This window comes from Mustela nigripes, chromosome 4 (assembly GCF_022355385.1).
Source record: "Mustela nigripes isolate SB6536 chromosome 4, MUSNIG.SB6536, whole genome shotgun sequence".
Lineage (NCBI taxonomy): Eukaryota > Metazoa > Chordata > Mammalia > Carnivora > Mustelidae > Mustela > Mustela nigripes.
This window is the reverse complement of record NC_081560.1, coordinates 128,603,774-128,630,068: the sequence shown is the minus strand read 5'-3', so window position 1 is coordinate 128,630,068 and position 26,295 is coordinate 128,603,774. Positions and strand designations below refer to the sequence as shown.

Below are 26,295 nucleotides of genomic sequence, written 5' to 3'. Positions count from 1 at the left end.
TGACCTCAGGATGAAGATGATTTTGGATTGCATTGTTGTTGGGAGGTCATAGGTGAGCCCATAACTTCATGTACAGTGTTTAAGTAGTTTCAGAGAGGGACATCTCTAGGACTGTAGGCATAGGATGTGTGCATATCAGCTGAGCTGTGAATGGTCCTAGATGTTAGTCAATGTGCCTGCTATGACCCTTCCTCCATTGCTCATACTGCCCTACCCAGAATCCCATGTTGAAAGATGATAAAGTAGCATCAATGTTGGTCTTTCCCTTAGGGATGATCAGTAACCAGATTACAGTCATTCAGTAGCTTACTCATTGTCCATAATGTGACCTGGTAACTAGAGTTGAAAGAGTTCGGTGAATTCCTTTTCTTAGGAATTTGAACTCAGAATGTGGAAAGACTTGCCTGGAGGTGGACAGGGTCAGAGAGCTGCTAGAAAAGGTCTACAAACTGTAACCATGAGATCCCAGAGTCACTCAAGTCCACAGCTGTCTTACATTTCTAGCCCAAAGCTCTACTCTAATGCCTGTGCTTGATTTCCAAGGGGTTCCATCTCCTATAAGGCCATATGTACTCTTCTAATAACTACTCCTTTTACTTGAATTAGCTTGAGACAGACTCTTGCATGCAACCAAAATCACTCTAAATGAAAGAAATGATTGACAAGGGTTTCAATTTGCTTTCAGAAGGCAAGAGAGGCCTGGTGACTACTGTCCCCTGGGATAATAAGGTGAGCTCCACTTTGTGCACCCCAATCCTATACCACAAGAACTGGCTGCATGAGGTGAAACAATTTTTTGAGAAGAGTAGTTTGGATTGGAGATCTCAAGATAGTTCTCAAAGCTTTCAGTCTTCTTTTAGATAGATAGATAGATAAATTTATTTATTTATACTAGAGAGAAAGAGAGACCACATACATGAGAGGGAGAGAGAAGATCTTAAGCACACTCTGTGCTGAGCATACAGCCTTGAGGCAGGGCTCAATGTTATGACCCAGAGATCCTGACTCTGAGATCATGACTTGAGCCAAAACCAAGAGTCAGACACCCAAATGATGATTGAGCCACACAGGTACCCCCGCCTCCAGTCTTCTAAAATGAGCTTAGGAGAATTTTTTTTTTTTTTTTTTTTTAAGTAACTTCAAAGTTCCATTTAATGACAGTTTTCTTTTTCAGACCCAGAGGAAATGGAGCCTATACTGACCTAAACCTTCAAAACAGAGAGCAGCAAAGATGTTTGGAAGCTGTTAGACTGACTTTCTTCCTTTCTTGTTAAACCCTTCTCCTGCAGCCCTTCCTAGGAAGCCTGAGAAAGAGAGAAACAAACCCTGACAGCAGGAAACTGGTCTGCCCAGCAGCCAGGCCTTGCCACTCTCCTGTTGAACACAAAAACTTCACAGAGTATGAATATCAAGCAAAGCCATTTTGTGAGCCTGATTGATCAAGATAAAGACAGGATCACTCTGTCATTGTGTCTGAACTCAAACAAAACATGAACATTGTCCTAACTGCCCAAACAGTCCCCTATCTAAGTAAGCTTTATTAAGACAACCCATTACAGAATTAACCCCACTTCCGGAGAGCATCCAATTAAAGTCAAGCCCTACTTTCTTAGTCCTCTTTAAAGCACCTAACACAAGCCCATATCCTTCAGTAAGTTCTCTCTAATCCTTCTAATATCTTCTTCCTGAGATGCCCACAGTTCTCCCTGGAGTGTGCTCTTTCTCCCTAAAAGACCAGTAAACCCAACTTGTTCAGCCAACTTGTTCAGCAACAGACGTATTCCTGATGGTGTTCAGCCTGAGGCTTTGACGGGTCTTATGTTTGTCTGCTTCACTCTTAGTGTTACTTGTCCAGACTAACTTTTTTTGGTCCATCAATAATCACCAGTGTTACTGAGTACTTTTTACCTGCCAGGTGCTCTGTATAGATTAACTCATTTGATCCTCTCAATGGCCCTATAAGTTAATAGGCTTAATAAGGAAATTGAGGTACAATGGTTATACACTACTAAGTGGCTGAGCCGGGACTCCAAGGCAGCCAGCTGGCCTGGCTCTAGGCTCCAATGTCCACACCACCCTGCCTCCCACTGCACTGGTACACTGTGCTCTTGTGTGTCACTGAATAGCGTGAGGTCACTGGTCACTATGCCATCACCCCACAATGAAAAGCACTATGATAAGAAGTCCCAGGAAATCACTGCTGGGTTTCCTGAAAGATATGGAAGAATACACACCCACAGGGAAAAGAAAATCTTCCTGACAATAGTATCAGAAGTAACTGAGCTTCTAAGCAACTGGATTTTTTTTACTTCATGAAAACACTAATCATATAATTCAGAGTTTTCAACCTAATTTTAAGAAAGGTAAGGGATGATCATAAGTTGAATAAACCTAACCAAGATACTTCTTTTGTGTTTTTCTCTCAGTTTTACTAATGTAAACATTACTAATGTAAACATCCCTGTTTGGTAGTAATATGACTGGAATTTCTTTTTTTTTTTTTAAGATTTATTTATTTTTATTTATTTGACAGACAGAAATCACAAGTAGGCAGAAAAGCAGACAGAGAGAGAGAGAGAAGGAGGCTCCCTGCTGAGCAGAGAGCCCAATGTGGGGCTTGATACCAGAACCCTGGGATTATAACCTGAGGGGAAGGCAGAGGCTTAACCCACTGAACCACCCAGGTGCCCCTGGCATTGCTTTATCTCCCCAGAAAGAAGGAGGCTGAGGTACAGAGTCTTAGAAGGCAATAATTAATATCTACTGAGATTTCAATAACTTGGTTTCATTTTATTTTATTTGTTTTTGTAATACCTTCTACCTCTGGCCTACTCTACTGGTTTTTCCATTTGTAAGTGATATACAGTTTCATTTAAAAATTATTTCAGTAAAAATTTGAGTTCATTTAAAGAAAAGTGTCAAATAAATAGTGGTACAGGCAGTAGGGAAACAAGGGAACAGAAATCATGAAGGGTGTTTTAGGAAACCCTGACTTCAGTTTCCTCTTCACCTTGGATGCTAGAAAGACCAGAGTTGAATTCATTGGTCATTGATCTCAAGGGTGCCTTCCCAGCTGCATGAGTTGCTCCCACAAGTCCAACCCCTGGCTTTATCCTCTCCTTCCTTCCTCTGTCTCCCCTCTGCCTTCCTGCCTTGCTAACCTCCAACTTTCAGAAGAAATTCCTAGAGGTGGGGGGTGGGGGGGGGGGGAGTGAGAGTAGGGACGACATAATAAAGAACATCTCTTTGCTTTGATAACACATTGACCAAAGAGTGGCAGTAACCCGGGCTACCCACTCCTTAAACGAGGTGCAGGGACCGCTCTCAGAAAACCCCCATCTGATTTCCTCTAGTCCTGTGAAGTTTCATTCTTCAAACCGCGCAGGAACAGCGTTTCCAAAACTGCTTGGACAGCGGATTCTTTGGCCCTCCTCCGTTCCAGCTTAGAGTTACTATGACAGCTTGTTCCCATAAGAAGTGTGAGTGAATCAAACTACTTCGCTGGAAAAGCCAGGGAGGAGATGGCACGGATGCGTCCTCCTCCCCCCTCTCAGGCTATGTAGCACCTCGACCCTCACTCCACCCTATCTCTGGGAGTCGGGAAGTTTTGGAGGACACCCTGCGAGGGTGGGATGGGGTAGATTGCAGGGTTGGAGCCTGGCTCCCGGGATTGAGAAGGAGATGGGCAGCGCCGGGTAATAACGCCCCGGAGATCCCGGAGGCGCAGCCCCAGAACTCCCCAGCAGTCTAGACAGGCTGGGTTTAGATTCTCCCCTCTTTGAGAGTTGTCAGGAAGTTTGGGGGAGGGGCGAACCGCTGTCTCCTGTTCTCCCTGCTCCGGAGGCTGAGGAGGGACGGCAGCAGCGGCGGGTCTCGAGCTGTCAGGTTCCCGCCCACGGGCGGGCTCCGGGGCTCCCGAGGGGGCCCGCGGGGGCTCAGGCGGAGGTCTGGGGGCCGCGGGCAGAGCGCGCGGGCCGGCATGGAGGGACTGGTCCTGCTCAACAATCTGGCCACCCGGCTGCTGTTCGTGCTGCACTCTCTGGTTGGGGTCTGGCGAGTGACCGAGGTGAAGAAGGAGCCGCGGTACTGGCTGCTCGCGCTGCTCAACCTCTTGCTCTTTCTGGAGACCGGGCTCACCCTCAAGTTCAAGCGCGGCAGAGGCTACAAATGGTGAGCGCACCCCGGGAAAGGGAGGGCGCGCGGAGTCCCTGGGCACTGTTCCCTATGGCATTCGCCAGCAGCCCAAGAGCCAGTCTCCCCGCAGCCCGCCCATTTCTTACTCGGATTCTGACCCTCTTTGTCCTCGCCGGGAGCCTCCTAGGAGCGCGAGATGCTTGCGCATCTCTGGGACACGCCGCAGTACCTCAGGGTCCTTCCTGTTCCAGGGCAACACAGGAAAGGCTCAGTCTCTGCCCCGTGTCACCCAGTCCCAGGTTTGGCAACTTGGAAGATGTGAAAAAAAGAAGGGAAAAGCTTGCCTTCTCTGCGGAAGGTGCTCCAGAGCGGGGGAGTCGTGGGGCAGGGGAGATGTTCCTGAGCCCAGCTTCCCGAACTTGGGGTGTGTGGGTGTGCACTCGTTAATCTCTGCCTGCAGGTGGGGGGATGCTTTTCGCTGAGCACAAGCGACTTTTGAAAGAGCTTGGGTGCATAAAACAGTCGCCTAGGGCAAGAAGCTCCTCGAAGCACTTCTGTGCCGCTCTGCATAAGCTTCAGGTGCCGCAGGTTGGTTCCGTGGGAGCTTGGTTAATGCAAGTTCACCTGGTCAGAGAAGGGTTGCCACACTGGTGGAGGGACGAGCAAGATAGGTTCAAACTTAACCTCAACCTGCAGGAACGACAGGCTCTGTGTGATGTTTTATTCCCTCCCGGAAGACTTGACTGGCAATAGAAGAGTTGAGAAAGAGAGTCTCTTGCCATTTACAAAGAGTTTCCACCTCCATCCCTCCATTCCCAGTAGATTTTCATCCAAACTTCTCCAAGCTAGGCTTCTTCCTGCATTAATTTTTAAAAAGAGTAAGACTACAGTCACATAAAAATTCAGTAAAATTATACTATACATTAGTTTTTAAAAAAACAGTAAGGCAGTATTTTCACATATGTCAGTAGTTTTAAAAATATTTAATGCTGGAAGAAAATATTATTAGTTAAATCAAAGAATTACATACACAAGGACATTATGGTCAGCCACCAACCATATTAAGGGGGGGATAAAACCTCCTATCTACAATTTTGCATATTAAACTGCAAAAAGCTTTGTATTTTGTGACAGTCCAAGGGTGAGAATGTGTTGTTGTGTCTCTTAAGATTATGTGAATCTTGCTTAAATTTTCCACTTTTAAAAATTACCAGAATTATCAGTGAAAAAATTATTCAGGTAGAATCCTAATGTAATACAATAAGGATGGAAATGTTACAACCCCTCCCCCCACCATTTGATCAGCTTATTAAGGAGGAGAGATCTGAAGTACTTTCCAATGTGTCCTTTAAAAACCTCAAAAAAATGGTCATTAGCTTCCCCAATAAGCCAATAAGTTAAAAAAACAGAAGGGGAGAAGAATGTTCACCCTGCAGGCCATATGAGATTTATTTCATTTTTACTGAGCAGCTTTGCAATGCTAAGGTAGAAAATATCTTCATAGCAGGAGCCTGCAATCTGAGGCTAAAAAGTGTTCCATGGAACGTAGTTCTGTCACCAACCAGCACAGCTTCTGGAAGAAAGGTCAGCCTTAAAAGAGGAACCAACCCAATGGTCCGTGAAATATTCTCCCTTGTGCTCTAAGAGTAGACCAGAGGCCTTCACTCATGTTAAGTCAGAATTCCCAACCAGTTATGTAGAAATACTATAGCCCATTGAAACTTTACCTTCATGTCTATACCATCACTGGCAGCTGATTACAACTATGAGAGGAAAAATGATTGGGGCAAAAATAGGTGATCAATGTATAGAATTAAATAGGAAACTAGGGACCTTTTCGTGTGTAGTGTGGTCTCAAAATCAAAAGGAAAATGGAGCAATGGAGCAATACTTACTTGCTCTGAGGCATTGGGCATGTTACTGAAACTCTCTGACCCTCTGTTTCCTCATCTATAAATACTTATAGGTCATTATAAATTAAATGAAATAATATATTTTATGGTTGATGAATAAAAAAGTAATTATTTTTTTAAATACTAGGATTTCTCTCTTTTCTTCTTCTTATTAAAAAATATTATGAGTCAATTGGACACATTTTCTGTCTGTACAAGTCCAACAACTTTACTTGAGGGACTGGCCAATAAACCATTGGCTCAGAATCAAAAAGTAGAAAAAATTTCTCACCTTTATTTCAGAGCAGGCCATGATGTGTACTGTATATTTTAGCATTTATTGAAAAAATTGTGCTGGCTTAATATCTAAACTAATATTTGAAAATAAGCAAAGAAAATAGTAGATTTGACTTATAAAATCTCAAGAACTGAGTCTTTGTAAATGATCTAAATAAAAATGTGATTAATAATGCTTTGTTCTATTGATATTACTAAATGCTTTGTTCTGCTGAGCCTGAAAATGTGGTCATTTTTGTGGTGGACAAAGCTCATACACTATTGTCAGTAAGTTTGAGGGGGAAAAAATCAGAAGATAGGATGCTGAAAAAATATAGACAATTATCCATGTATAACATGGTAACAATTAAAAAATATTTGATTTGAGACATATTTCATTGCTGGGTCGAAGTTCTCTGAGTAAGGCAAGGCATGACTTCTTGTTATTTTTGTGTGATTAAAAAAACAATTTCCATCAGGAAATCAAGACTGATGAAGTAAAAACAAAAACAAAACAAAACAAAAAAACCTAAGTAAATATGACAGTATCTAGATCTTTCTATAGAAAAAATGTAAATATATAGATGTATGTACAGATCTACATATTGTATACCTTTTGATCCATTGGTCTTATAATCTGGAATCTATCCTATAGAACCCAAGGTGGTCATATGTAAAGACATACATACGAAAATATTAATTTCCATCTTGTAGTAAGTAAAAAATAAACCTAAAAACAACCTGATTAGCCATCAAAAGACTGGTTGAAAATTGTTAATATACCCATACTGTGTATATTTTGTTGGTATTAAAAGTGATGAGCTGGAGTTTAGCTATTGACCTAGAAAGATACCTATGACATATTGTCAGGAGAATAAAGTTACAGAATTATGTATACTATGGGTTAATTTTTTTAAAGGACTTGTAAAAGAATTATCCTTTGTATCAGTTGGATACATTATCCATTTACAAGTTAAGAAGAAGAATAAGGTGAAACCTTTCCATACTTAAAATCAATCAACCAGTCAAATAATGCCTGGATGGTAGATGAAGCTCCATACATACAGGAGGTGAACATTTCTTTTCCAGAGCATCAAATCTATGACCCTCATTTAGATTACTTTGGTCTATTCTGAACATTGTGCTTTTTACTAACTTTTGCACCTGACCCCACATAAATCAAACCCACAGAAATCATGGAACGATACATTAAGCTATAGAGGAAAATGTGAAAAAAAATTCCTGAAACATAGCAAACATATTACACTTGTCAAAAGAATGTTTCTTTAGCTATCCTTTGGAAAGGAAACATGGAACTAGTGCTGCTGAGCTCAGCCGTCCAGGGACAGCAACATTACGTCAACACTCATAACTTTCAGTTGGAGAAGTTTAATTTGTTGGAATCCTATAGGATAGAGAGGGTAAGCCAATGACACATCCCTTGTCAAGCCCAATAAATGTGTGCTGGTGTAATTTGCTCACTTTCACCTGGCATTTATTAATTTCACATGAACATTCACTTACATTCCTATACGATGGAGATTAGTATTGCTTGCTTTTTTGTTTTCTTGATTTTATTTTCTATTATCCAGGTAACAGTCTAATAGATCTATGGATTGCCATTTAGGTAAAGTCAAACACAAGACAATGTTTCTGTTGCTTATTTGCCAATATCAATAAAATATTTCTCAGGAGTAAGAAAAAGGACCAAGATTGTGAAAAGTTTGAAGCCTGTTTACTTGAAAGGAGGCAGTATCCTCAAATAAATAGAAATCTAAGTTGGATTTATTGGCAAAAAATATTCATTAAGCCTTTAGATTTCCTCATCAGAATTTAAGAATATAAGGTAAATATAATTGAGTTAATAAAAGACCTTACCTACCTGGTCAACTTTCTTCATTATATCTCTTTACTATTTCCTTTATTGAGCTTAACCAAATGTCTATTTGTTGAATTGGGTACAATTATTGAACTTATTGGGTACAATAAGTACATATGATACTATGCTAGACTCTGTGTGAACAGGCAGAAAGAACAGAAAACCAAAATATTTGAGGTTTTAAATTTAAGGGTAGCATTCTGATTAAGTGCTCAAATGTGTAGGAATAATTATGAATAATTTAGCATTTGTTGATGATCAGGCTCTTTCGTCCTACACAGACTATTCCATGTGATCCTGACAGCAGCCGCACTGATTTTCTGTTTCTCTGTTTTTCCCCATTTTTAGATGAGGAAACTGAGGCACAGAGTTATGAAGTCATTTTATTCACAACTCCTTAGCTGGCAATTGAAGGAGCGGGTTATCAAGAGTCCAACTGTTTAGGGGAGAAGGAATGTGATGACGTGTATGGGGTGGGGTGAGTAGGGAGAAGGGCCGTCATGGCATTTGAGCTGGAACAGGAGATAATGGGTAAGAGACAGGAGTGCAAAGGCTGTGTAGTTAAAGATGTCCTGAGGGAGGGGAGTGTAGGAAACCTTGAGCAGATTTTTCTGGAAAGCCTTATCAGTCTTCATTCAACAAACGTATATGGACTAGCTAATGGGTATTAGACACTGAGTGTCAAGAGTATGGAGGGGGAAAAAAAAACAGGTAAAATTCTTCCCTGAAGGAACTCACGTTTTAGTCCAGGGACTCAGAAAATAAAGAAGTCAATAAGAAACAAGGGAGCTAATAAGTAACAAAGAGGGATCTCAACTCTGGAGGCCTAAGTGGTAGCAGTCACAGAGGAATAAAGGAGCGGGGGGGGGGGGGGGGGGCGGTTCCCACTGGGTGGTTAGAGAAGCCTGGCTGAGAGGAGACATCTGAGGTTTGTCTGTTTAGAGAGGAGAAGGAGTCAATGTGGGAATAGCCAGGGCGATGAAAAGAGGGAGAGAGAAAGGCCAAGTGTGCCCTGGGACATTTCTGACATAATCCCCAGAAGACAGATAAAACTGCATTTCTTTTCTCTTCTTTCAGGTCTCTACTCTTCCCCAGGTCGTGAAAAATTCCTTTTAAATTTTATGTTACCATATCTCATTTGAGACACCATGTGTTAGACAGTGTATGGGTGGCCCCAACTACAAATAGGAAAGACAAAAGGGGAGTCAGAAGAGATTCTATCCTAAAAGGATTTCAAATTCAAACCAATTTTGTAACAAAACAAACAAACAAACAAAACACCTCAGTGTAGTCCGTTCTGAATACTCAATTGTATTTAGGAGGCTCAACAGCAGAAGTGGAAACACAGACTTGACAGAAACCATACAAAGCCTAACCTTGAACAAGTCTTGGGTAGTGTAGGAGAATCTTTGTCATTCTGTAGTATTTGACAATGTGTATCTTCCTTCATCAAAATTGTTTAACCAGTGAGAAAGTTGGGAAATAAAAGCACTCTTCTCTTGCTGATCTTTTCAGATATCAGGGACGATGAAATGGAGAGATTTAGAAGGAGACCCTGTGATTTCCATATGGCCATCTTGGACAACGGAAATTCTCCCAGCAGATAGACTATTTCTCTTATTGTTCGCACTTGCTGTCCAGATTTCTTGAAATCTCTCTTTAGCTTTTAAGTTATTCTAGGAACACTTTCCACTGTGCTTTGGATTTATCAGCCCTGTCTGAAGCATGTATCCAGAGTTTTATAATATTCATTGTCTTCGCAGGTTGCATGTATGTGTTTTTATATCCTGAGCCTTGAGTTCAATGCACAAGGATGACAGGTTTGCATCTGTTTTGGAAGCACACATTGAATGTCATCAGCAAATGATTTTGTTTTTAGTGATCTGACTCACGGTTTAGGAAGAAGAGTCTTACCTTAACTTGAATTAGTAAAATGCTTCCCTCCTAAGAAACTGTCATATTTTCTTATTTTATTTTGCAATGGTCTTGGGATCAAAGCAATAATTATGTCTGCATTTAGAATGGGAACCCCAGGAAACCGAACCATTAAGGTGATGTCCATGCTTTTTTCAAGAGTATGTTCAACATAGACATTTAGAACTAAAAATTAAGGTTCTAGTATTTTGTAACTTCTTATACTTGACAGAGAGAAAAACAAAGTGCAAATTGATGTGGGCAGCTCCCGTGAGCTCATGCTCAATTTCATGCATTTCTCCTTCTCATGCAGTGCCATTATTTGCATACGGCATCAGGACAAATCTGAATAGTTTAACTTCTTTTCCAACAATGGAAAATTCATCTTTTACTCAAGGTCACTTCACTTCTCCTCATGTGCATGACCCTCATTACTCCAGAAATTTCTCTGGAGTACAGATATCAGAAGGGTGAGACTTAGGGGATATAAGTTTTGGTTTTTTAAAAAAAAAGTGTATTTTTTTTCTTTTTTTATTGAGATACAAGTCACATATCACACAGTATACCCTATACCTTAACTAAGGTATACAATTAAAAAATATATATACAATTAAACTTTTTTATCATTTTTTTTTTCTTTTCAGCGTAACAGTATTCATTGTTTTTGCACCAGGTGGTGGGTATTAAGGAGGGCACATATTGCATGGAGCACTGGGTGTGGTGCAAAAAACAGTGTTTTGTTTTTTGTTTTGTTTTGTTTTTAAAAACAGGGGTTTTTATATGCAGGTATTGAAAATTGAACTTTCTTTGAAAGTCACATTGAAGTGATATTAAGGACACACAGATTATTAGTATAAAATGCCAGGGTGGGGTTGATTTGGTTTCTTTTCTCTGAATACAAACCTACAGTAATTGTTTAGAGAAGAGTCTTGTATTTTATCTTCAGTTTGTCCAACTGATTTTTAAAAGACCGTGGAGATATAACTGACTTAATGTTGTATGCTTATTAGAATAAAATTAGTATTCTTTAGGGGGAGGAGTCCTCTCTACTATCAGCCTTGCTGCCAGTCCTGGTCGGGTCCTTCCAGTATTCCTTTGCTTTTGTAGATCCCTGATTGAGCTTCCTGTCTCACAAACCTGTTTTAATCTGCCTCGAACAGCCTCCTAATAAATTGGCTGTGCCATTTTCTGACAGTCCGTTCATAGTAGTGATGAGCATGATGATGAAGGTGATGGTGATGGTGACAATGGGGGTGGAAACTGTTATCAGCTACTGAGTACTGACAATGCTCCAAGCCTGCTTCCCATCCGTTATGTCAGTGATCCTCACGAGGACCCTAGACGAGAGCTTTACTCTTTATTACCATTAGATGAGGAGGATGCTGCTGCTTAGCAAGGCTCCATCTCTTGTCTAAGGTCACAACTAATTATACTAAATCACAGAACAATTCCCAGCATCTGGTTAGTGCTCCCATTTATTTATTTTTTTTTTCTGTTTGCATGTTTTATTTCCATTTCAGAAAGTGCGTTATAAAAGAGAAGGGAGAGAGCACTCACATTTATTGAGCCGGGAGCGTACATGGCCCACATTACCTCATTCGGTCCTCGCTAGAGCCCTGCTGGGAGGCACTATTCTTGCTTCCACATGCGTAGAAGGAAGCAAAGGCTCAGAGGCATCTTCATCCCAGCTCTGAACACCATCAGCTGATTTCTTGTGCTCTGCATTCAATAAGCAGACTGGGTTTTATCTGTGGAAAATACAACTACATAGATTTTTAGGATCAAGGATTCCCGATAGCGGGCAAAGGGTCAAAGTATTTTGTCTTTTTCAAAATTGGGGTGACTTGACAATGAGCAGTGGGATGATTTTGCTTAGAACGGAATGTAGAGGAGTCAGGCTACACATGGACATGGCTCAGAGACACTCTTGCACAAGTAGACATGCTTGGAAAGCCAACACAGGATGTAAAACAAAACAGAAGAGGGGGAAAATCCTCAAGCGCCTGTATTTTTGTTCCTAAGGTGAAGAAATAAGCTCTTCTACAGAACAGAAATAAATACCACTGTCTTTTATAGAATGAAATGAGTTACAGCATTACATAAATAACATCCATCATGCATTTTATCCTCTCAGAGACCATTAAAATTCCTGTAGTCATTAGCACTTAGGTTCACTTAATCATTAAACAATCAGTTATTGGTACTAAGTGCTATAATGATGTTCTTGAAGGAATATAAAATACATGCAGTTATATGAGAACAGGAAAAAAACCCACACCCTGAAGAACCAAATAATTTTCCACAAATTAAGTCCAAGACTGAAGAATGTTTGCAGAATAAAGATACAATCGTTACAGTAGGCTTGTTAGACAAGGGAAACTTCTCAGGTAAGTGATTTATGTATTGGCCTTTGTAATAGCTGGGGGTTTTACAAGAGTGCAGGAAAGAGAAAGGTTTTTCAGGTTGGGGGAATATCATGATGGCAGCACTTAGGGTTTTAGTTGGAACCAATTCATTTAAGAAGATGTTGTGATTTTCTTTGCCTCAGAAATTTTACGAGAGAAATAGTACATAGATCTTAAAATTGATGCATATTTTGTTCCTTTAAATTGTTTAGTCATACTGAAGCATACTGCTGCGTTTTGAATGTGAACAGCTTCAAATTTAATAAAACTTATTCTTGCTTTAAATATACTTTGGGAAATCTTAAAAAAAAAATTATTTATTTATTTATTTATTTGACAGACAGATCACACGTAGGCAGAGAAGCAGGCAGAGAGAGAGAGGGAAGCAGGCTCCTTGCTGAGTAGAGAGCCCGATGCGGGGCTCTATCCCAGGACCCCGGGATCATGACCTGAGCCGAAGGCAGAGGCTTTAACCCACTGGGCCACCCAGGCGCCCCTACTTTGGGAAATTTTTAAGTGAAGAATGTATTACTAATTTTGCCACCAGTTTATATAATTTGGGAATATGACTTTATTAGAAAAACAACTGGCAATAACTATGAAAATTACAATGAAGAGCCCTACTATTCACCTCCAGAAGTATTCTCTTGGCAAACCCAAACATAGGCGTTTGTGAAGGGCTTTCACAGCATAAAGAAGGGGCCTTCCCAGCCCACATGAAATTTCTCCAGTCTCCTGTGATCTTGTACTTCACCTGTTCTCCCAGAAGATCACGGAGAACACAAACCAGTCATCTGATTTGGGTACCAATTAAATCATGCTCAACCCTTACTCAGTTTTCCTTTCGGAGGGAGCTCTCATGAGCTTATGGCCCGTTGTTGTGGCCCTCCCCCCTGCCTAACGGGAAAACACAGGCACAGGCTGTGGGAGGGTGAGCTGCTTAAGAAGACAGACGGGGGGATATCTAGGGTTGGATCCGTGTCTTCCATGTGTGCAGGGTTCTGTGTTCTGCAAGCCTATCTTCAGCTGTGTGTGGAGGCTGTCATGCTGGCTGCTCTTCCCAGCGTGGATGGACACCAAGCTGCTGCTGAACAGCCCAGAGGGAAATCGCGGATGTTAAGGCCCACTTAGACAAAGTAGTCTGTGTGAAAGGAGAACAGACAATCCTTAAACAGTTAGACACCGTTTGGGGGCTCATGAAAGGGTATCTTGACCTAGTTTCTTGATTCCATGAAAATAGGCCTATTATTATAAAGTGCTCTGGAAATTTTATTGAGGACACTCAAAGCAGTTTAATATGAGACTGTGAAACTTAGGTGTAGTATCCTTACAACTCCAGTCTGCCTTTCTACCTTAGGAAATACTGAGGAATGTGCAAATAAGACCGTGATCCACACCGAAGTCATCTTGGAACCGTAGTTTTGTTTCTCTTAAATATTATCTATTTTCAGATCTATGCATATGGTTAGAAGACTAGAATCCTCACTGTTCGCAGAGAGAAAAGCCGTACAGGGTAGTGGGGATAATATGGTTAATTTTTCTATTTGCTGATATATATTATAATACATTTCGAAAAAGGAACAAAGGTTACTTCCCAATAAGAAAATGGTAACTGTCATTTTTTGAAAAAAGAAAATGGAACCCTAACTGTAGACTAATGATGAGATAAAGTAAATAAGATGTCTTGTAGGGCTAAACTGCTAAATGTCATGACATAATCATTTTGTGAAGAACACTGTAATTTGTTGAAATGACAACTTTGTATGATTAATATTTTATTTTTGGATGAAACAAACAAACAAAAATGAGGATAGTTCTTTAAGAGCTCAGGGCAGTGTCTAGCAGGTAGCAAGACCTTTAACACATTTGATTAGTAAACAAATGAGTACATAAACAAATGGATAAAAAAATGCTTTAAGAGGTTGCTCCTGCCATGTACTTCAGAGAAAACTGGTGGGTTGGATAAGGGCTGTGGTTTAAAAACCAAAACAAGGGGTGCCTGGGTGGCTCAGTTGTTTAAGCACCTGCCTTTGGCTCAGGTTATGATCTCAGGGTCCTGGCATCAAGTCCTTCATCAGGCTCTCCGCTCAGTGGGGAGACTGCTTCTCCCTCTCTCTGTCTATAGCTCTTTGTGTGTGTGCACTCTCTCTATCAAATAAATAAATACAGTCTTTAAAAAACTTTATAAATAAATGAATAACAAAACAAAAACACCAAACTTCTTGGAAAGAAAGAGTATCTTTTGAAAGGTTTTAATTTGAAGAAAAAAAAAAACTAAGCAACAAAATTTATCATTAAACTATTAATGTTGGGAACCTTTTGTCTTCTGACAGGATAGTGGTAATTTGTATCATAGTATATTTGAGCCTCTAAGGCCAAATAGCTGATTAGTATAGTAGTAAGGTGTTACACACTTTCTAAAAATTTCCTACTTGAACGTGTCTTGTGAATTTATCATGTTTATCAGTTTTTGTTAGCTTATTAATAAATAGTATATCTTATTTTCATAAACAAGTATCCAGAAACCTAATTTATTTCTGGATTGGCTAAAACCTCTATGGTTTTAGACTTTATACAAAATGCTTGGCATTGGCTTACTTCTGATGCTGTTGACATAAAGTCTGGAGTAAAATTATTTTGTAGCTGTTAATAAAAGGCATGCAATCTGATTAATTACACAGAAAAAGGTAGGATCAGGCATAGTTTTTAATTTTTAGAGCTCAGATTCTCCTGAATCTGAATGAGACTCAGAGTCTCAGTTTCAGATTCTGAAACTGAATTACATAGACAACACATGATCAAGAATCAACTAAAAAGTAATGGCTGGAATGTTACCTTGGAATATTAAATCTTTCATAGTAGCAAAACAATATTAAATTCATGTAAGAACAGAATAATTAGTTTCCCTCAAAAAACTTTTGATAAGAATCAACTAATGTGATATATCAGGAAGAGGTTTCTAGTCAAACAAGCAACAGGGTGTCAAAAAAAATAGAAATTTTAAATCAACCTTACCATGTCAACAAATATTTGTGGAGAACACACAGCCAAGTACTGTGGGAGGCACTGAGGATATAAGGATGAACACACAACTTTGGTGCTTATACTACTTACATTTGCTGGGAGACAGTTAAGTGCCAGGGAACACTCACACATGTGCACATATATAATTTTAAATTTCGAAGATCTACAGGGTAATAATGAAGAATGCTATAGGACAAGTATAACAAGGAGATCTAATTTAGACTGGAGGACCGGGAAAGTTCTTCCACAGGGTCTCATACACCTGACATGAACTACGAGAAGGAAATAATCAGGTGAAGAGTGGGGGTAAAGAGATGTTTCAAGAGAGAAACACATGTGTGAAGTCCTGAGTTGGGAAGGTATGTAGGTTTTCTCCAGAACCGAATGAAAAACAATGTTATGGGAGCACAGTGAGGAAAAATGGCAAGCGGCAAAGCCCAAGAGGTAGGCAGGGCCCTGACTGTGCAGCATTCTGTAGGCCATTGTGGGCAAATGACCCGTGCAAACCATGACTGGATGACAGGATTGGCCTTAGCATCAAATGTGGAGTTAAGGATAATGATGTCTTTAGCAGTGCAAACAATTTCCTCTGATTCAAGAGGTCTTAAACAGGTTTCATTTGGGGAATTTTCATTTGGAGAATTGACAATAGGATTGATTGTGAGTTATTTATTTGAAGAAACAGCCTTCTAACCTGGCATCCTCTGGTCCTCTTTAGGTGTAGGTCTTGAATATGTAGCTATGAGTTTACTTGCAGAGCTGAGCCTAGGTAAGGCAGCAATGCGCATGTGTTGAGCCATACACTATCAGGCCCATGGCACACACTCTCTCTTCTCATCCTCACAACCATCCTATGACCTGGATATTTTATCTCCGTTCTATAGATGAGGACATTGACTCATAGGGAAGGTAGCAAATTTCCACTACCTTGGAAGATGTGCCTTGGAACAGGTGATTCAAATCTGGGTCTCCTAGGTTTGTGTAGTAATTCTTCTCAGGCCACAACTCCAGGGGTGTACTTGCTACTGGATCTCCTGAAATGGGAATAAAAAAGATCTTTGTAGATGCCAGTACCCTCCATGCCCTCTATTTTATTCATAAATTCAGGCACTGAAGCATTTTTTAATTTATTTATTTGACAGAGAGAGATCACAGTAGGCAGAGAGACAGGCAGAGAGAGAGAGGAGGAAGCAGGCTCCCTGCTGAGCAGAGCACCCGATGCAGGGCTTGACCCCCGGACGCCGGGGATCGTGACCTGAGCCGAAGCCAGAGGCTTAACTCATTGAGCCACCCAGGAACCGCTTAAGTATTTTCTTAATAAGCGTTTATTAAAGACTTAGTAAGACATCTGACATCACTGAGAAGAAGAAAAGATGAACGAGAAGAAAGAAGAGAGGGAGATAAATGTAAATAAGACAGAATCTGCCTTCAAAGAGCCTGTATTAGGAAAGCTAGGGCTAATACACACATAATCATGAAATAGTGGAGAATGTGTTCTTAGGTCACAAGGGAAATATAAGCTAAGATTAATTCCTACTATGCCTCTGAAATACAGGTAGGATGTTGATGGCTGGAGAGGCAAGAGGAGAGCGTTCCAAAACAGACAGTCATAATTTGGAGGGACGTTTCCTCTAAAGTCATTTCAGGACCTCTCTTCAGATTAATCAAGCTGACGGAGCATGGAACACTTTGTTCTTAACAGGGACGAACGGTCCAACAAAACATATGCTATATGTGGCTGAAATGTATTCCTCATATCGAAAAAATAAAATATATTTAGACATGTTTTAATACTTCCCTAGATAAGAGGGACTTATATTTTCTCCATAAGTTTTGTTGTTTTAATTTCAGCTGTACAACTACTGTTGCTGACTACAGGGGAGTTAGAGAGGAAGGACAGGAGGAAGTTCTGGGTGGTGATTTGTTCTTGATCACTTAGGCATGCTATCCACATCCCCAGTAACTCTTCTGGAAGCCTCCTGAAATTCCAGCAAATCCTCTCCGGTATAGGGTTAGGAGGGTGGAACATATGGGGAGAAACGCTACGGACTAAGTTGAATATGGTAAATTCCTAGACTCTCAGCCTGATACCTTCTTTCTACCCCCTTCTCACCTATGTCGAAAAAGATTATGAAGACAGATTAAAGTGAGGGGAACTTTGTAGAAAACATTTTGTTCTGAGGATGTAGTGCAAGAAGAGAAACAGGAAGTGGAAAAACTAGAATACGGAGGCTTTGAATGTCCGATTATGGAATTTAGACGTTCTGTGGCAGGTAATATAGACAATCTCAGGTCTTAAAGTTTGTTGTTGTTTTTGTTTTTTAGGTTTGTTTTTGTTTTTAAATATCTAGATTCCTAATTAGAGGCAATACCTTGAAATAGGGTAGTATTTTTTTTTTCCAATTATAGAAATCATTCTTATGCATACAAGATGTTAAATGTTGTTTGTTTCATGTTGAACCTCTTTCAAGAGTTATTATAGGGTCAGTCCATGGTTTCCCTGGATATTATTGTTATGATATTTTTAGGGGAGTCAATCCCAAAATTAATTCCTAGAGAGTCAACAAAATTGCAATCCAGTCAACATTTGACATAGCCAAATAAACATTTACATATTCCAAATGTCCTTGCAATTGGAATTCATTTCCTTTCTCAATCTCACAAAGGAAATACTCTCTCCTGATGTTTCCCTTGATATGTAAGGCCAAGGAGTAAATTTTCCTTATTTTTTAAAAAAATTTTTTATTTTTTATAAAAATTTTCCTTATTTTTTTTTTAAATTTTATTTACTTATTTGACATAGACACAGGACGAGAGAGGGATCACAAGTGGGAGTGGGTGAGGGAGAAGCAGGCTTCCCGCTGAGGAGGGAGCCTGATGCAGGGCTCAATCCCAGGACCTTGGAATCATGACCTGAGCAGAAGGCTTAACGACTGAACCACCCAGGCACACCAAGTTCTCCCTATTCTTTTAAGAGTATGTTCAACATGGGGGCTTTTGCTATCTCTCTGTCGCCCAGCCATCTTCCAAGTCAGATTTCAATAATATCATGAGCCATAACCTTTTGTTTCAAAATTGGTTCTTTGCAGGAAATCAAAGGTGGAAGAGTATCTATATGAAATATTGATTTTTTTTAAAAGACCTCACTTTCTTTTGTTCTTTCTCCCTTCTTTCCAAAAGCTGAAATGTAGTATTAGTGAAATTGTTAACAGTCTTGAAAAAGCCCATTCTAGATGCTGTCTTCCATTTAGGTTTGCTCACTTTTCTCTCCTGGATTATGATAATATGGTTTTAATACCATTTCATCTAAAGTAATTCTATTTGTTGAGCAATTAACATTTCTGTTTTTCAAACCATTTTAAACCATCACATGCATATACTTAAAGTATTTTAATAAAATTATATTAACTCACAATTTTTTTCTTTGAGATGGCCTATACAGCAATAGTCCTATCTAAAACGATAGAGGTGCAATTTTAAGAAATAAATTTGGAAAGTATGTTACTTTTTTCTTGTTTTGAATTTCTAAAGGCATATTTTTATTATATAATGTCCTATAAAATACTAATAATAGTTATCTATTATGGAATACCCACCTCTGCCATGCACTGCTTTAAAGAAAGTGTAATAAAGACCTCTATGAGATAAATGGGACCACTCTGGACTAAACTGTGTTTCCCAAAAATTTGTATGCTGAAGCCCTAACCCCCAGTGTGATTCTATTTTGAGATATAGCTTTTAGGAATTTATTACAGGTAAAAGATGTCATAAGGGTAGGATCTTAATCCATTAAGATTGGTCAACTTTTAAGAGGAGAAGAGAGTGATCTCTGTCTCTCTCTGCTTGTGATGTGCATGCCCCAAGGAAGGGCCATGTGAGGCCAGGATACAGCAAGAGGGTGGCTATCTATAAACCAGGAAGGGAGACCTCACCATGCTTCCAACCTCCAGAACCATGAGAAAATAACTATCTGATGTTTAAGCTACCCAGTCTGTGGTATATTGGTATGCTATTAAGTGACTGTCTCCATTTTGTGGACTAAGAAGCAGACAGAGCCACTGGTATCTGAACCTAAATATGTTTGACTATAAAAGCCCACTTTTTGGACTACCCTCTGAATTTTAAGCCAGCAAATAATGAATATAGATAGCCTTTTAAAACAATACCAAGCACTTCATCTGTTGTTGTTTCTTTGCATTTTAATTTTTACTAGGTTTCTCAGATATCACAAAGTCAGTTGATTTTGTTCATTCCTATTCATTATCATCTGATTTTTGTCTTCTAGTAGGATGTTACTATTTGGGCTTTCAGAATTCCAGGTTAATATTTAAAAATGTAGCTAATCTTCTTGAAATTGCAATGTTGAAAAAATCCAAGAAGATTTACTATTGCTGTATTTGCTTGTTGTAAAACATATTAAATACAAAATATCCAGTTTTGTGCCTGAAACTAGTTGGCAGTGTCCCATTAAGCCATATTAAAATTAACTTCTATTAATTGGATTAGAAATTCAGTGAGAATGACAGCTGCTAGTGCCTTTTGCAGTTACTTTGTTTCTCTACAATCCATATGGCAGAAATCACATAATGCTTTTATCCCCATTGAAATAAACACTTGAGATAAAAAGGTTTAACTCAATGTGATCAGGGTATGTGTATTTGTTTTTCTTTAATTAAAAAAGAGGGTTTTTTTTTTTTTTTGTAAAAACTGAACTTTTTTTCTCTCTTTTACAGGTTTTCACCAGCCATATTTTTATATCTGATTAGCATTGTTCCATCATTATGGCTTCTTGAAATGCACGATGAGACCCAGGTATGTCCCTTTGGAAAGTAAGAAAGTGGAATATTTATCAGTAAACTATTTTCATACTATAATTTATTTCAGAAATGCACTTCTCAAAGGAATGGTAGTTATCAAGAATTGAAAAAGTAAGAGGCCATTAACAAAAGAAAGTGAATTCATGATCTATCAAAGCCAATAAAAATGTTATAGTTAAGCGTTAAGATTTATAATTAATTAATAACTTATGTTAAAGATCTTGTTCTTGGGACGCCTGGGTGGCTCAGTTGGTTGGACGGCTGCCTTCGGCTCAGGTCATGGTCTCGGAGTCCCAGGATCGAGTCCCGCATCTGGCTCCCAGCTCCATGGGGAGCCTGCTTCTCCCTCTGACCTTCTCCTCGCTCATGCTCTCTCACTGTCTCTCTCTCAAATAAATAAATTTTTAAAAATTTAAATTTAAAAAAAAATTTAAAAAAAAAAAAAAAAGAAAAAAAAAGATCTTGTTCTTAAGCACTCCTGACCTCAAATATGCTAGAGTTTTTTACGTGAGGTACGGGAAGGTTGTGTGTAAAAATTTGGCTTTAAACTTCGCATATTCAATGAATTCCTATATTGTACTGAAAATGGGCAGGGCTCAATAATCTAGCATCCTATAAAATAAAAGTAGCAGAAATTAAAAATAAACCCCATTGTCTAGACTCTGTTAAGCAAATGCAATCAAACTTGGTGGGGCTACTAAAAAAAGTCTGTCTTAAAATACAGGCCTTACAGATTACAAAAGATTCCTTTTTGAGGGTCCCATGAGCTGTTTTAGTGAAATGGGTATTCTACTCTGGAGCCAGATATGAAGAATTAAAAAGAGGAGTATGAGATCTACCATTGGGAGAGGTGGGCTACGTGTATAAGGACTGACTTAAAAAATAAACAATGGCTTCCAATGAGAGTCCCTAATCTATAGAGAGAGAAAGATTTTTAAGTGAGTTGCTGCTTAGATGGGCAGCCCCAGGTATCAGGATCTGGATTAGATTCACAATCTATTACTATTAATGCTCCTGTACCACACTGTGAAAGGCAGACTCTAGCAGATGCCAGCCTGGACTTCATATCTTCTGGGTCATAACATAGGGCTATGTTATAGATAAGCTATAGTTATGATATAATATTATTATAGTATTTTCACTGATACAATGCATTATTCAAGATAAGAATTTGCCCCTATATAGATTTCTTTGCTGCAGTTGGTCATTTTATAGTAAAGTTAAGCCTCTGATATATGTTTCAGATATCCAAACCTTGTCTGGAAAATGCTTGCTCCAAATTTTAGGCACACACAGGGGAATTTAGCTCTGTGGACTATTTCTGAAGAATTCCACAAGCACATACCAATAAAATAGGCCTGAGGAAAACATTTATCTGCTTTAACCCTGTTTAAAAATATTAAAGTCATAGGCTATCTCTATGACTGTAGCAAAATATTTTTGTAGCACTAGATTGGCTGGTTCAAGTTATCATGGTTTTTAAAAACCATACCATAAGAGTTAGGGGACTGTTTCAATTTCCTTACTACTTACTACTTTCAGGGGGATGGAAATAAGCTCTGGTGATTTGAATCATTTCTTTCTTTCACATCCAATTCTATAACATGACTATCATCCACAATAACAATTCATTTCCCCAAATGCTTTTATAATATAAATGCGTTGCACAGTTAATTGATATACAGGTCAAATCCCATTACAACAAATAGCATGCAACCAAAAGCTCTCTTTTTAATAAAAAAAGATTTTTGAGCCCCAGGCAGTACCTCTCTAATTTTCATACTACAAAAGAAATTGGACCTTTAGTAGTAATGGATTTGACTCATTTTGACACTAAGAATTAAAATGAATGCCCAAAGATTGAATTGGGCAGGGTGGGCAGCGATGGAAGTAGAAAAAAGTAAGCGTAAAGGAGACAAAACAGTATTGGAATTGCATTTAAAGAAATGAGAAATGGCAGAATAAAGGAAGGTACAGCAATTCTCTTAGTCCATTCATTTAAAAAAATTTGGTTGTGATAATAACCACTTTTCTTTATGTAATCCTTTCTTTCAAAGTATTTTTCAAATGTATTTTCTCCTTTATGAACTCATCAACTCCATGAGTTAGGCATGTTATATATATTTCTACTTTACAGAGGAGGACACTGAAACAGAAACATTAAGTAATTTTCTCAAGGTCACACAGCTAATCAATAACAGTCCTGGGGCTTAGCACCTAGGTCTTAACCCCTACTCTGTTAAACCACACTGCCTTTCTCTGTTATGTGTTCTATATTTTAGAGGCGTTATCAAAATTACCTGATTTTTTTTCATGACAAGTTAGTGATTTAATTTCTTTTCACAGTTTCCACGTATTCTACATCCTAAATGTTCTAACCTATGTCTTGGCATTAGGAAAGCATCCTGACCTATCTCATGAAGACATTCCTACGAGGTGATCAGTTCTGTACCTTCATTTCTGCATCTGCCTAGGTCCACATGACTAGAAACAGCATGATTATGACAAGAGTTATGACCATAATTCTTAGATCTATCTGTGAAGTGGCAGAATTTAAACAATGGAAACTTTCTGGTCTTGGTGGGGTTAGGGTCTGGTTTGACCCAAAGGAATATTCTTGAAGCAATAAGAGTTTTTAAGACCCATGAAAAAGTGGCTTGTTTGTATCCAGATCATCTAAATGAACTCACCTATACAATGCTAAGTGGAAATAATATTACCATAAAAACAATACAAGCCAGGTTAGGTTGTAGGAATCAAACCGGTTGATCTTTGCAGTCCCAAGCAGCTGTCACTTAAAGGAAAAATTTCATCAATTTGTAACAAGTAGAATTACAAGAATGGAATGGAACTCAGGTTGCATTATCATAATGTGGACTACAAGCTATTGGCCACTGCAGGGCAGATGAAGTTTTGGGGTTTTTTTGTTTGTTTGTTTTGGTTTTGGTTTTTGTTTTGGGTTTTTTTTTTTTTTTTTTTTTTTTTTTGTAGTAATGAGATGTCTATAAATTTTTGGTGCTAAGGATTAAAAAAAACATATCAAGGTCACCACTTTTAATATATGTGCTAATAAATAGATTTCATGCCTATGGAATAAAGTGGTCAAAATTATTTCCTCGTGCCCTTTTGATTCTCACAAAGCTACTCTGCAATGAGGATTTATTGCTTGGTTCAAAGATTTAACTTTTTATCTTCATTATCTTTCCATGGAGTCTTAGCTGCACAGAAAAAAAAAAGTGTGCAAACAGCTGGATTTTTTGCTCCTAGAGATATGGCACATGGCCATCTTTCCTAAGTACGCCTGTCATTTCACCCATAACACTAGTTGTTTTGATGGGGAGTAGAAAAAAATAGCTTCTTGACAGACTTTCTTTTATTTTTTTCAAGTAGCTTATAGATTGATTGATGTGGTATCTAGACTAATTAAGAAAAATACACTTCTTATAGTATTAGCATTAAAAAAAAATACTTTCTCTAAGTCCAAATATGTGAGTGTGGTTATGTGGTGGTGATGATGGTGGTAGTGATGTGTGTATATGTATGTGTGTGTTTCAAAAGTACATTAGCCTTGCAGGTGTTTGAAAAAAATCAACTTTTTTTTAAAACTTTTTTTATTTAATTTGTGAAATAATCATTAGTTACACTTGTATTTTCAAGTACCACTCTTTTTTTCTCTTACATATTTTTTCTCTACTCAGATTCCTAGCATCTGGATAAAAATCATGCACAGTTAACTTGTAGAAATTTACGTGCAAAATGAAGGAACAAAAAGGGTAAAACATCAAGTTTGGGTCTTTGTCAAAGTTTCCATAAACCCAAGTGGACCTCCAAAATGACACTAAAATACATATTTTAATAGAGGAACATGTTAATTTTTTTGGTTGTCTCAGTGTTTAACAGGCAAGATTGAAAATAATTGGATTACCTGCTTAAGCAAATGTTATTTTAGATAAATATCCTTCTGGACAAGAAATAAACTCTTAGAATAGATGTTCTGACCAGATCATACATGTTTTCATGTTGTCATTGTTGATTTGTTTGTTCTACAACTGGTCCAGGTTTCAAAAAAGGAACCCCAGTTATTACTCTGTGAATTGTACAGCTCTCAAATACCAACAGCATTTTTCACAGAACCAAAACAAACAATCCTAAAATTTGCATGGAATCAAAGACTCTGAATAGGCTAAGCAATCTTGAAAAAGGAAGGTAAAGCTGGAGGCATTACAATTCCAGACTTCATACTATATTACAAAACTGTAGTAATCAGAACAGTATGCTACTGGAACAAAACAGGATACATAGATCAATAGAACAGAATAGAAAACCAAGAAGTAAACCCATAATTATATCATCAGTTAATCTTCAACAAAACAGTAAAGAATATCCAATGGGAAAAACCAGTCTCTTCAACACCTGGTGTTGGGAAAACTGAACAGTAACTCACAGAAGGAGGAAACTGGACCACTTTCTCACATCATACACAAAAACAAATTCAAAATCGAGTAAAGACCTAAATATGAGACCTGAAACTATTAAATCCTACAACAGACACTAAATTCCTTAACATCAGCCATAGCAACTTTTTCTAGTTATGTCTCCTAAGGCAAGGGAAACAGAAACAAAAATAAACTATTGGGATTACATCAAAATAAAAAGATCTGCACAGTGAAGGATACAATCAATAAACTTAAAAGCTAATGTATAGGGGCGCCTGGGTGGCTCAGTGGATTAAGCCGCTGCCTTCGGCTCAGGTCATGATCTCAGTGTCCTGGGATCGAGCCCCGCATCGGGCTCTTTGCTCAGCGGGAGCCTGCTTCTCTCTCTCTGCCTGACTCTCTGCCGACTTGTGATCTCTCTGTCAAATAAATAAATAAAATCTTTAAAAAAAAAAAAAAAAAAGCTAATGTATAGAATGGGAAGAGATATTTGCAAATGACATATCTGTTAAAGGGTTAGTATCCAAAATATATGAAGAACTTAGAAAATTCAAAAAACAAATATTCCAATTTTAAAAAATGGATAGCAAAATGATAGTACAATTTCATTTGCATTTTAAGAAGGAATCCTAAATGGCATGTATTTTAGCACCAGACCTAAATGTCTTATTCATTATAATCTGTGGTCAATCATTGGAAACAAAGCCTCAGGGTACAGTCCAAATGCAGTCATTAAGTACTAACTATGAAAGTTAAGAGGAATTCAGTGACTGCACATTTAGATAACTGCTTTAAAATGCATTGGATCGGGGTGCCTAGGTGGCTCAGTCAGTTAAGAGATTGACTTTTGATTTTGGCTCAGTGCATGATCTCAGGGTCTTGAGATCAAGCCCCACGTCAGGCTCCATGCTAATTCTCCTGGAACCTGCTTAGGATTCTCTCCTCCTTTCCCAGTACCCCTTCCCCACTCTGCTCACATAGGCTATCTAAGACTATAGATAGATAAATGAATAGATAGATAGAGAAATAAATAAAAATACATTGGATAGCATAAAGAAAGTGAATGATATACCCATAGTTCTTAATTCTCAGCTGAAGAAATACATTGCCCCCCACTTATCCATGAGGGATAAGTTCTAAGTTTCCCCAGTGGATGCCTAAAAATGTGTGTAGTATCAAAGTCAATATACACTGTTTTTTCCTATATGTATATACTTATGATAAAGTTTAATTTATAAATTAAGCACAGCAAGGTATTAACAATAGCTAATAATAAAATAGAACACTTAAATAATGTACTATAATAAAAGTTATGTGAATATGGAAAAAGAAATGGGTATAAGACATAAATAGACATTTCTCCAAAGAAGACATCCAGATAGCCAATAGATCTATGAAAAGATGTTCATCATCACTTTGATTACAGATCAAAACTACAATGAGATAGCACCTCACACCTATCAGAAGGGCTAAAATCAACAACACAAGAAACAACAGGTGTTGGTGAAGATATGAAGA

General features: G+C 38.5%; 1 protein-coding gene across 2 annotated transcripts in view; it reads left to right on the top strand.

Annotated features, from left to right (window-relative positions):
- The first annotated feature begins 3,172 nt into the window (after nt 1-3,172).
- Nucleotides 3,173-26,295, top strand: part of TMEM26 (transmembrane protein 26) — a 47,384-nt gene continuing 24,261 nt past the window's right edge. Inside the window, exons 1-2 of one of the 2 annotated variants that reach the window (XM_059397477.1) lie at nt 3,173-4,170; nt 20,258-20,336. In XM_059397477.1, coding sequence (XP_059253460.1) covers nt 3,980-4,170; nt 20,258-20,336 — 270 coding nt within the window. In that variant the 5' untranslated portion in view covers nt 3,173-3,979. The remainder of the gene's footprint in view (nt 4,171-20,257; nt 20,337-26,295) is intronic. The other variant, XM_059397476.1, reaches the window with a different exon arrangement.